General features: G+C 38.7%; 1 protein-coding gene across 7 annotated transcripts in view; it reads right to left on the reverse strand.

Annotated features, from left to right (window-relative positions):
• RBM33 (RNA binding motif protein 33) overlaps positions 1-13,043 on the reverse strand; it is a 133,447-nt gene that overhangs the window by 78,301 nt on the left and 42,103 nt on the right. For all 7 annotated transcript variants that reach the window (XM_050785695.1, XM_050785700.1, XM_050785699.1 and 4 more), the window contains one exon: positions 2,325-2,496. In XM_050785695.1, the coding sequence (XP_050641652.1) occupies positions 2,325-2,496 (172 nt within the window). The remainder of the gene's footprint in view (positions 1-2,324; positions 2,497-13,043) is intronic.

Genomic DNA, 13,043 nt, shown 5'->3' on the forward strand with positions numbered 1-13,043 from the left:
GATGCCTTAAAAAGCAAAACAGATTTAATACAAGTTATTTAAATACATGAAATTGTAAATGACCTTGGAAAGAACAAAATGAGGAAAAAGTCCTGAGAAGGAGATGCAGGACTGAAACAGACACTAAGCACACATGCAAGCTGGCCATCACTGCAGAACCAGGATGTTACTAGTGGGTAGGTGGAGGCACAATGAACAGGGATGAGACGACGAAACCAGGGAGGTGGGAAAGGCAGAGAGGCACCACAAATCAGGGCAGGGTGGTACAGAAGAGGGAAGACGAGCCATGAAATCCACAGCTGCCCCACAGGGAGCGGACTACAGAGTTGGGGAAAGGCCCCCATTTGTAATGTTGTCTAGTAAGTGAATTAATAGTCTTAGAGCTTGTAGCTACCTGGGGAGTTCTCAGTGACTAAGCTTTTACATATCATGTTTTAAATGTATGTGATCAAAGCCACAGCCCAGATAACAAGACCCAACAAAAGAAGTAGTAGCCATGACTAATCCCTCTCTTCCTCCATCCCTCCCCAGTTCAGGAAGCCTTACGCCTTCCAGGTGGTGGCTGTGGGTTGCCCTTAGAATTCCTTAGTATTCTGCCAGGTATGGAGAGCTTTCCTTTGTTCATCTCATCCCAAGCCAAAGCGTCTCTGCTCAAGTAAGACTGTTGTATGATATCACCAATTCCTCCTGTTGACATGTTTTGTTTATTCCCATCCTTCTGTTTTAAGACCTTCGCTCCATCTTTTACCTAAGGCCAATGTCAGACTCTATTTCTTAGAAATTAAAGATGCTATATTAAGAAATCTGCTTCAGATTAACTGGCAACTTCATACTATAACTTGAAAAAAGTCTAGGGAAATCTTGGGCCACAAGATGTAGTAGCAGTAAACTAGACCACAAAGAGAGAACACAAAGATTCTAGAAGAATCTCTCTGAACAATCTTGCCTAGTAAATTAAGGTAAGACTGGTTGACTACTGCTAACTTGTGCATCTTTGGAGCTTAGTGTCCTTCCACAGAATTCGTATCTGCTACTTAAAGATACAGGCTCATATTTTGGACAAAAAAACGACTATGAATAACGGTTTTAAGAAGTAATAAAGGTAACCATGAAAGTTAAGTCTTGATTCTTATCTAGACCAAGACCAGACGGCAGGCAGAGCCCCTGTGTCCTCCTGCCCGCCTGCCCTCCTCCTCGGAAGGACAATATCCCAGTGGTTCTGGAAGCACCAGTGCAGGAGCAGCATTGCTTGGTAACTCATTAGAAATACAACTTTCTAGGCCAGGCGCGGTGGCTCACGCCTGTAATCCCAGCACTCAGGGAGGCCAAGGTGGGTGGATCATGAGGTCAGGAGTTTGAGACCAGCCTGGACAATACAGTGAAACCCCGTCTCTACTAAAAATACAAAAACTAGCCAGGTGTGGTGGTGCGCACCTGTAGACCCAGCTACTCAGGAGGCTGAGGGAGAAGATACTTGAACCTGGAAGGTGGAAGTTGCCGTGAGCCAAGATTGTGTCACTACACTCCAGCTTGGGCAACACAGTGAGACTCTGTCTCAAAAACAAAACAAAAAAAATACAACTTTTTTGGGCTCTACCCTATATCTAATCAATCAGAGAAGCTGGGAGTAGGTCCCAAAATCTGTGTTTTAACAAGTCCTCTGAGATTCTGACGCTCACTCAAATTTGGAATCACTGCTTTATTCTTTGCAGTGAACATTGAAAAACACTGTATAATGAGGGGTAGGGTCACTATTAAAAGTCTTTGTGAATCAGCAGCTGTCTAGTAGACCTTTCACACAGCAAGCTTTGCTCAGAGTGATTATTTCTACAAACGAGTCAGCTTGTCTCAGTAAAGACAGAGGAACTGCAGAAAACACAAAAAAACAAGACAGCTATGAAGACACTAAAAGGTACAAAATATAAACCAGTCTTGTCCAGAATTCGCCCTGACAACCTTAGGGTCTTGGGAAGGGTCAACATGGCCCCATAGCTACCATCCCCATGCCACCTTTTGAAGACCAGCCAGGAACCACATAGTATGTACAAGAGCAGCTCTAGGCCACAGACTCAAAAAAAAAAAAAATTTTTTTTTAATTATCTTAAACATTTTATTCAAGCATCTTAAATCCATAAACAGCAATGATTTTAAAGAATGAGTTTTACAGTACCATAACAGCACTCACTCCACAGTCCAGCCACCCTCCGGATGGCAGCCACAATTATCCAGTCAACCTTCTTTGCCTACTTTGATTAATTACAGCAATACTATGGAGGAAGTTGAAATGACAGTGAAGGAGGATGGGAGACAGGCAAAAAAGTTACCCAAAGTTTCTGGAATGTTCCTTCTCTCTCTAGTTACATCTGAGAGCCTAATAATTGTTCCTTCTTTCCTTTCAGTTTTGAAACGTAATCGTCCAGATTCTTCATCATCTTCTTCTTCTTCATCTGATTCTTCTTTGATGTCCTTTTGAAGTTCCAATGTTTCCATACCTCCCTACATTGCAGACACACAAGGCAAAAAGAGGACAGTAAGTTCATATTCTTTTGAATTAAATATTAAAGAATGCTAAAATATTTATTTATATTTACGATGTAAAAAATACTGCAAAATGTCCTGTTAAAAGGCCACATGAAATCCTCAACTGACTCCAGGAGAAAATAACCTTAAACATTAACAGTTAATGTTCAAAAAAAAAAAAAAAAAAAAAAAAAAAGAAAGGTCAAATTCTTGCTTGCAATTAATAGACAAAGTCCTACACATCATTGCTGCTTACACTTCTGAGAGAATAAACAAATTCCAAAAATTCCTGCTGGACTTATTGCTTTGAGTTTAACACAGATCATAGCAAAGTTCAATGTATTAATTAAACTGACACTAAAGTTCTATGAGTTTATTGTAACTTAAAGGCTTAACATTTTATAACTCCTGACCCCAACTACCTTCCCTTCATTGACAGACAAGCAGTCCGAACGAGCCGCTGTTCTACTGATGAAGCGTCCAAAGTCTTTTCATCATTTCTCCCTCCTGTTTACATCATTCTCACCGTCTAGAGTTAATTTATCACTAGCTTTGACTGAGACTATTGAAAAGGAGAAACTTTTTTTCTTTAGTCATGTCTTCACACTAACACCAGCTTTTATCTGAAATTTTATTATATCAGTATTCCCTACAAAAATTTTCCCTAACCTCAGCCCAAATTAAAAGTAATTTCTTTGTGGACAATTCTTACTGCCAAGTGTCACTCATGTTCCTAGTGAAAGAATCACCTCTCACCTCGATCAGTCTCTGCGACCCACTCTTAGACATAAAATAAGTCCCTACAGAGAGCAAGGTTAATTTAAATACTTTTTATCAATGTGAAGAAAATATATTTGCTCCTTTATTCTCCTGATTTATAATATGTAAATATTTACTCTTAATAGAAGTAACAGTGAAAACAGTGAACTTTATTAGAAAATGCACAAGAAAAAAATGAAAACCAACCAATGACACAATCATTTTATATTCTTGCCTTTTTCAGTACTTTTGATGTAAAAAGACCAACTACAAATGCACAGACTCTACTATAAATCCTCCAAGTGGAAAAAGATCTTCCGGAGCACAAATGCCTGAACGGCAGGAGATGACCGTAAACTACAACTTTCACCATAAGCCTGACAATTGCACTCAGTATGCTGACGTCCAGCATACTGCAGAATCTTAAAGTACCAAAATCTCAGGATTTTTGCTCGTTTGATACCATTATTTCTGTACTACTGAGTGTTTGAAATCAGAAGGATGCCTGCAAGGTACATGCTGCAGCACACTTTCCAACAGAACCAAAGCCAGCTTCCTTAGGACATCTCTTGACCACTCCCATGAAGCTCTAGAGCAGCACTTCTCCAATTCAATGCCCAGTCATCAGTGGCAATCATGTTGAAAAGCAGATTCTGACTCAGCAGATTCAGGGTGGGGCCTGGAATTCTCCACTTCTAACAAGCTTCCAGGTGACGCCAACACTTTAGGTCCACAGACTGAGTAGAGTAGCAAAGCCAAAAGGGAGGAAAAGAAATCACTACCAACAAAGCAAAGATTCTACAAAGTCATTTTCAATTCAACTATTAACAACTGTAAGCACAGTTCAAAGACTTTCCAAACAAGTGTAATGTAAAACAAGACAGCACTGAAATTAATATAGTTTATTCTGCATCCAAATCTCCATCTAAGAAATCTAAAGAGGATAAAGATGAGTTGAAAATTGTTTCTTCCTAGATATTTACCCTAGAGAAATGATACCTTATGTTCAAACAGACCTATAGGAAAATGTTTATTCTATTCAGGATCACTAAAACTGGAAACACTTAAATGTCCTTCAATGAATGGATGGATAAACTGTTGTGCACCCAGACCACAGAATGCTACTTCGCCATACAATGGAATGACCTATTGATACAGCAGGGATAACATCATAAAGACATCATTATACTGAGTAAAAGAAGTCAGTCTCAAAAGGTTATACACTGCAAGGACTCCATTTATATGATATTCTCCAAGGAGCAAAATTATACCGGTAACCAGTGGTTAGGAAAGAAGGAAAGGTATAGCCACAAAAGGATAGCACAAGGAGTATTTTTGAGTGATGGAACCATCCTAGAATGAAAACTTCTGGTCCAAATCTTGGGGCTCAGTTAATCCTTCAACTACATCAAAGACTAGGGAAACCGAACTGACAGACACCAACCACGGCTGATACCACCTGCTCGACTGCAGACCATTTGACGATATTCACTAAGCTAGGCTTAACTCTTCAGCCACTGAAGAAATACTACCTCTTATTTTAAATACGGGGCTTAAAAAAATCCATCTCCCTTGACCATATGGTTTAGAAAATTAACCTGTCTGCCAAAAGGTTGATCTTCCGTATAATTTTTTTTTCCCCAAGATGGAGTCTTGCTCTGTTGCCCAGGCAGTGGTATGATCTTGGCTCACGACAACCTCTGCCTCCCGGGTTCAAGCAATTCTCCTGCTTCAGCCTCCCGAGAAGCTGAGATTACAGGCGCTCACCACCACGCCTGACTAATTTTGGTATTTTCAGTCGAGATGGAGTTTCACCATGTTGGTCAGGCTGGTCTCGAAATCCTGACCTCGTGATCTGCCCATCTCGGCCTCCCAAAGTGCTGGGATTACAGGCGTGAGCCACTCCGCCTGGCCTTCTGTATAATTTTTTAACAAATATTACCTAGCATGCCACTGACAAGCTACATTCCACTGATGGGTAGTGTGGGGCTACAATATAAAAACCAAACTATCCTAAGATTATGTTGTGTAAACATTTAAATGTGCATGTAAATCTTTCATTTCACTATAGACACTGCCAAAAATAGTCGAGGTTTGATTTTTAGTTACTGATTTATTGTGAAAACCTCAAAGATTTATTTTTAATTCTTAATACAGAGTGCATATGAAAATCACCATCAAACTACTTAAAAAAACAGAGAGGTCCACGTAGGCTTTATTTCGTAAATGTAGAAAGAACTGGAAAAGAAAAGAGGGAACGATACTCAGACTTGTATATATTTTGAAGTTCTCCAGTTAATTCTGAAATGAAACTATGATCTCAGTGATTTGAAAGAAAATTGAATATTCTATCCCAAAATCTAAACAGAAACAATGGGTAATTCTCTGAAACACACACATACACAAATGTAAAAATATATATATATATATATATAGAGAGAGAGAGAGAGAGAGAGAGATAAAACATTGCTTACAAAAAGTTCACAGAGTTTTTAATGCTTATTGATAGAATAATTGATACATCATCAAATAAAAATGGAAGTCATTCTACCAACAGTGAAAATTTATGGGTTGGAAAGACTGAGCAAACTGTGCAAAAATTAGAAGAAAAAGAATTACAGACCAATGTCCTTCATTAATACAGAAACAAAATCCTTATTAAAAGTAAAAGTACACGGAATCTCACCAAATATAAAAAGGATAATACATCACAACCAAGTGGGGTTTATCCAGAAACAGGAGGTTGATTTAACATTCAAAATCAGTCAAATCTTACCTGAAGAATTCCAAATCTATGGAGATCCTCCTCCTCCTCCTCCTCCTCCAGGAGGTGGGGCTTAAGTTCCTTTCCTCCCCTCTCCCCACAACTCCTTCCCCTTAAGGTAGCCTAGACTTAGTGACTTGTTTCCAAAGAACAGAACAAGGAAAGAGAAAGCAACATTACAATGAAGAAAACTGGCAGACACTGTCTGACCCAAGTGACCAGGGTGGGCGCTGCCAGGGACGCTGTGGATGTCACGTGCCCAGTGGCACAAGGGTTCCATAGTGTTCTTTCCAAAATCCACAAGCTCAGGCTAATCACGAAAACAGCGTCAAACAAACCGAGATTGGGAGACACTGTACAGGATACTCAGCCAGCACTTGCTAAGGCTGTCAAGGTCATGAAATACAAGGAAACACTACGAAACCGTCGCACAACAAAGGGGAATGGAGAGACAACAATGGGGTACGTGGCTTGGGTCCTAGACCAGTGAGAGGCCATGAAGAGAAAAACTAGTCAAATGGAAATAAAATCTGGAACATGGTTCATCATTTTTTTGTTAATTTAATTCACAATAACAAAAGCCATATAATTATCTCAATAGATGGGGAAAAAAAAGCATCAACAAAATTCAATACCCATTTCTGATTTTTAACAAAATCCCAGCAAACTCAAAATAGAAAAGAACTGCTTCAATCTGATATAAAAACGTACAGCTAGCACACTTAATGATGAAATAAACATTTTCCCCTTAACATCAGGAACAGGTAAGAATGTCTGTCCTGAATGTTTGTTTCTGTTCACACAGTACCAGAGGTCAATGACACAAAAGAAAGAAATAAATGGACAGATTGAGAAGGAAGAATTTTAAAACTGTCATTATTAACAGGCAATATGATTATTAAGATGTTAGTTTTTCCCAATTTGATGTAAAAACACTATCCATTCTCTATCAAAATCCTAACCAGACTTTTAAGTAGTTATTCACAAGTCCATTCCACAATTTATACAGAAATTCAAAGGACCATCAATAGCCAAATTAATTAAAGGAAGAATAAAATTAGTGAATTTACACAACGTGCTTTCATGTTACAGTAATCGAGACTGTATAGTACTGGTATAAGGATACAAAAACAACGCAACAGAAAGAGACTAAAACCTAATTTTATTATCAGGACAAGCACTGTGGCGCTCCAAAGGGAAAGGAAAGTCGTTACAACAAATAGTTGTGAACAATTAGAAAAACGCATGGAAAAAACGGAGTGTCATACCACACAGGCACACACACACACAGACACACACACACACACACACACACACACACACACACACACACACACACGTTGAGAAAGATCATAATCTTAACTAAAATTATACTGTAAAGTGTCCAGAAGAAAACAAGATAACAACTCTGGAGTAAACAAAGATTTCTTAGGTCACAAAATTCTTTGTACTTCATCAAAATTAAAATTTTGTGCTCATGAAAAGATATATTTAAGAAAATGAGGCCAGGCATCATAGCTCACACCCGTAATCCCAGCACTTTGGGAGGCCCAGGCGGGCAGATCACTTGAGGTCAGGAGTTCAAGACCAGCCTGGCCAACATGGTGAGACCTTGTCTCTACCAAAAATATAAAAAATTAGCCAGGTGTGGTGGTACGTGCCTGTAATCTCAGCTACTCGGGAGGCTGAGGCAAGAGAATTGCTTGAACCCAGGAGGCAGAGGTTGCAGTGAGCCGAGATCATGCCACTGCACTCCAGCCTGGGTTACAGAGCAAGACTCCGTTTCAAAGAAAAAAAGAAAATGGAAACACAAGCCATAAGCTCAGAGAAAATATTTATAGTACGAATACGTAATATGTAATTATCTGCCAATGTAATGATATCCAGAATATACAGACAACTATCTATCTAGAATATATGCAGTATGTATGCATACATATTCTCCCTAAAAAAGATATATTGTGTATGTAGAAAATATATGGATAGACAGCATATCTTCTCTATGAAAAATATACAGGCTATATATAGCATATATAGAAAAAAAAAGACAACCCATTTTTTTTTTGAGTGAGAGACTAAAACTAGAAGCAAAGAAGATATACGAAAGTCAATCACTCATGGAATGGTGCTCAACATCATTAGAGGTCAGATAAACGCAAACCTAAACCACGATGACACACCCACCAGAAGGATTACATCAAGAGACTGGCAACATCAAATGATGAGGAACAATGGAGACTCCCCCACATTACTGGTGGGAGTGCCAAATGGTACAGCCACTTTGGAAAACCAATGGCGGTTTGTTATAAAAGTAAACATACCTCTAGACTGTCTCAGCAATTCCACTACTTGTTAATAACCAAGAGAAACAAAAAGACACATCAACAAAAAGATGGATAATATGGATAATATGATCCTTTTAGTAGCTTTATTCATAATAACAAAAAAACTGGAAACAACCCAAATGTCTACCATCGGGAGAATGAACAAATGGGGTACATCCATAAAACGGAATAAATTATTAATACACACAACTACTTGGATGAATCTCAAAAACATGTTGAGGAACAGAAGCAAGACACAGGAACACACACACTAGATGACTACATTTAGGTGATGTTCCAGACTGGGAAATGCCAGTCTAGGTACAGAAATAATAAAAGCTTTACTCGAGGAGTCAGGACTGAACAGACAAAAACATTCTGCGTAATGCAACTGTTCCTTATCAACCAAGGGATAGTAACATGGATGTATACATGTATCAAAACTTACTGTACACTTTACATCTATGCTTATCTCTAAATGTAAACATTATCACCATTTCACAAGTATTTTAAGTGGTGCAAAGATGTTTTTAAAGCTTCTCTCATTTCTTCCTTTACACATGCCAAAACGATCTGAAAATGGCAAGTCTTTTTAAATAACTATGTTAGAAGACAATGGCATAGTTGGCACTAATGTGGCCGCATAACTAAAAAGGATATTTAGTCTTTATAATTAGATCTAACTTGTTTCAAATATAGTGATTTCTCTACATGAACCAAGCAAGAACATTAGTTAAATAAAAGGAGTCACCTAAAATAGGCTTTTCAATCAAAATTAATTAATTGCTTTTAAGTTCTATAATTAAGATTCTAATATAGACCTTCACAGAGCTCCAAGAATGAAGTCATGTGGAAAACTGCAACACACTTTCTGCCGGTCTGAAGCAATGCAGAGCCAGGCGTGCTGCAACACTGGTGGGGCACAGCGCACAGCGGGCTGCTCAGCAACAGCGGGCTGCTCAGCAACACGCAGAGGTTTAGGAAAAGGAGTCCAGGGACTAGGAAGACACCAAAACAGAGGGGTATGTGGCCCATTAAAAATGGTGCTCCTCCCTGAGGACTACACAGTTTATTTAGACTTCTAAAAACGATGGATGACAAGCCCGCCAAAACCAAATCCTACAAAAGTTGAACTAGCAACTTCTACCTCTCAGCACTTAAAACAGTATTATGTACATGAGTTCCCAATAATTATCTCATTGACTAATATTCCACAATGCAGCAGAAAAAAAAAGAAAGACCAAAATATTTATTGCTAGTGTAAAAGACCAGCACATCACCAGCCTCCAGGAAGGACTACTGAAAGTCCTAAGATCAAGAGCATTACAAAGAACCTGCCGTCATCACAAAAGCAAGCAACATAAACAAAGTAAACTAAAACCATCAAGGAAAGGATAAAAAAAGTAAATATACGAATACCTTTTAAAAATATTTTTCAACAGTAAATTTAAATTATGAGATATACAGTTCAAAAGTAAAAAATAAATAATACATCTAGCAGATGGTATAAAAAAGATAAAATACTTAATATGGATGAGCTCTTTCTGCTAGAAAGATTCATACTGAAAACAACCCTTAGGAAGTTACATGTGAGAGTGTTAACAGCAAAAAAAAAAAAAAAAAAAAAAAAAAAAATCACAAGAGTGAAGCAAATGCAACTTCTAGCTCTTTGCCTTCCAAATTGAAGGGTCAGCATTTTCACCACCTTGTGTTTCCCTGTCTCTTCATATTTTAAAAGGAAAAAGAATATTTCTTTACTTATAAAAGTTATTTTGCTTATAGTAAAAAAAATTTTAAATCAGAAAATATTGGAATACAAAGGCTAAATAATTTCACCATTTAGCAGTAATCATTATTACCATTTCCATCTGTAACTACATAGACTTATTTTTTTGAGAATTACACACACACATTTAGATCTGCAGTTACAGGGGGAGCGGAAGGGAAGAATTTTATCATCTTGCTCTTTACACTTAATGCATCACGAGCACCTTTCCAAGCCAAACAGAACTAAGACAACACTTGCTATACTGCATTCCACTTTAAGGTTAGACCGTGATTTAGTCTTCTATGCATTGGTTCCATCTATTTTCAATGCTGCAAACAAATACTTGATACATATACCTTTGAACACAGATTAATTCTTTTGGATAAATTTGCTAAGGTGGAATTGATGGGTCCAAGGACAAGAGCTTTAAAGCTGTTAATACTGTCAAGAACAGTGAAGAGTGTAAGATTTTACTCTACTTGCAAGCTAACAAGTTAGCTGGCCACCATTTCATGGAAGCTGTAAGAAAGCTAAGACTCTTTGTCAGAAATAAGGAGACTAGGAGAATGTTGTTTGTATCACTAGCAGTAGCATTCTACACCAGCTCCAACAGGCCCCACTCCCAACTGGGCCATGTGAAGAGAGCCAGGTGACCCTGCACACATAGGAGGTTGTGTTACAGGAGGGACCTCACTGCACAGGAAGCCCTGAATGTGTCACAATGGGCAGGAAGCAAGCCTGCCCTTACTCCAGAGGAAGACACTGCATCTGGAGCTGTCAGATACACCAGAATCCTCCAAAAGGTATTCTAGAACAAAGGATAGGCAGTGATTTGTTCACTTTGCTCACAAAACCTGCAGCTAAGCGAAGGACCCTCAGAAAACTGTCTCCTGACAATGTTTCCAAAACACTCTCTCAAGTGAATCAGACTACATCTGGTCAATAATTCTGAGGTCTGTCTATATTAAAGTAGATTAAAATTCTCCATTTTCTTTTAATTTTTATTGAATATGTCTTCATATACTCATTGTTCATTTGCTTATTCAAGTCCTGAATTATTGTCTCACATTATTTGTCCTCCTTTTTCTCCCTCCTCCACCACACGAGAGACACTGAAAATCAAAGAAAAAAAAATCACCTTTTTTTCTGGACACAGGGACTCACTCTGTTACCCAAACTGGAGGGCAGTGGCGCAATCACAGCTCATTGCAACCTCTGCCTCCTGGCCTCAAGTGATCCTCCAACCCCAGCCTCCTGAGTAGCTGGGACCACAGGTGCCACCACACCTGGCTAATTTTTTGTACTTTTGGTAGAGATGGGGCTTTGCCATGTTGCCCATGTTGGTCTCCTGAGCTCAAGTGACCCGACCACCTAGGCCTCCCAAAGTGCTGGGATTACAGGCATAAGACACAGCACCCAGCCGGGTCACCATTTTTTATAATAGTCATCTTTTGTTTTAATATTTTAATGAGTACAGTCCAGGAATTGAAGTTAAAAGCACCTAAAACTAGAAGGTACTTCCAGAAGGCACCCGGGCAATGATAGTACTTGTTAACATTCTTATTCTTTAACTGCCTTACAATAAAAGTTTACATAACCATCTTTTGAAAACTGAAATCTACAAAACCTTTCCCTATTTTAAGATATGCTATAGAGTATCAGGGAAGAATAAACAAAATATTGTTATCTAAAAACTAAAATAAATTACAAGGAAAAACGAACAACGAAATTAGTTTTCCAACTTCAAAATACCACAAACAAAAAGGACATGAAATTAAAAGGCACCGAATTCCTTGGTTTCTCTCTCAACTATTTACCATGAGGAATGATCTCCACGCAGTCTTCTAATTCTCTCTCCTTTACTGGCTACTTAGATTTTTCTCAGATGTCTTCTGCCTGAATTACCCCTTTTCAAGTTTAACCTAGGCTGGTGCCAGCTTTGTAATAAAGAGAGTGCTACAGAATACAGTGATGAACAAGCCACACCTAACCTCTACTCTCTGTGTGCTTTTAACATCTTCTTTAGCTTTGTCTTAGTTCCTTGGACATTCTTCCACAACTGGAGAATCTGAGTAAAGAGTTCTTTGTGTTATTCTGTCCTTTCTCTAAGTTTCAAATTATTTCAAATAGCAAGCGAGAAAGAGAGAAGAAAGCACACACACACAATATCAAATTTAGTTTGGTGGAGGGGGAGAAAGGGTATGGGCAAGAGGTGCTTCTGTTTTGTAATGTGCACAGCATACACATTCATAGACTGTCATAGTATTATTTACATTAGGGGGAAAAGGGTAAAGAAAGTATTTTCTCGGCTGAGTGTCTAAATCCTTGAAATAACACCTAAAGTAAATGGCCTAAGCCAGTAAATATCAGTTTTCATGGCCTCTTGACAAAAGATGACAACAGTATTAAGAAACACTCTTGTGAAGTTCTCAGGCTGAAGAATGACTTGTGGCTTGCATGTCTGGCCCACAGGAGCTAGTTCTGGGGTAAGAGAACAGCAACCATTGAACTCTACGCCTCACCCCACCTCTCAGTACAAATGGCATCTACCTTTCAAGACCTACCTCAGAGTTCAGAGGTTCACCTCTGCCATAAAGCCTCGTCGACCCTGAATCTCTCTCCCCACGGGGTTTCCTCGGTGAACTCCTAGCACTGGCTCTGAGCCTCTCTTAGGTGGTTTTACTTTTTTTGTTTTCACATCACAGGTATTTACACGTCTTTTTTCTCCCCTACATTAGACTCCAATTTCCTTGAAAGCAGCAATCAAGCTTCGTCATCCTTACTTCTTCAACACTAAAAATGCACCTAATTACAGGAACCTTGCAGTATTTGTTGTATAATGGTGCAAATTAACTGTTATTGACTAATTAAAAAGAATCACAGCACTGCTTTCAAAGCACTAACATAT

This window comes from Macaca thibetana, chromosome 3, assembly GCF_024542745.1.
Source record: "Macaca thibetana thibetana isolate TM-01 chromosome 3, ASM2454274v1, whole genome shotgun sequence".
Classification (NCBI taxonomy): domain Eukaryota; kingdom Metazoa; phylum Chordata; class Mammalia; order Primates; family Cercopithecidae; genus Macaca; species Macaca thibetana.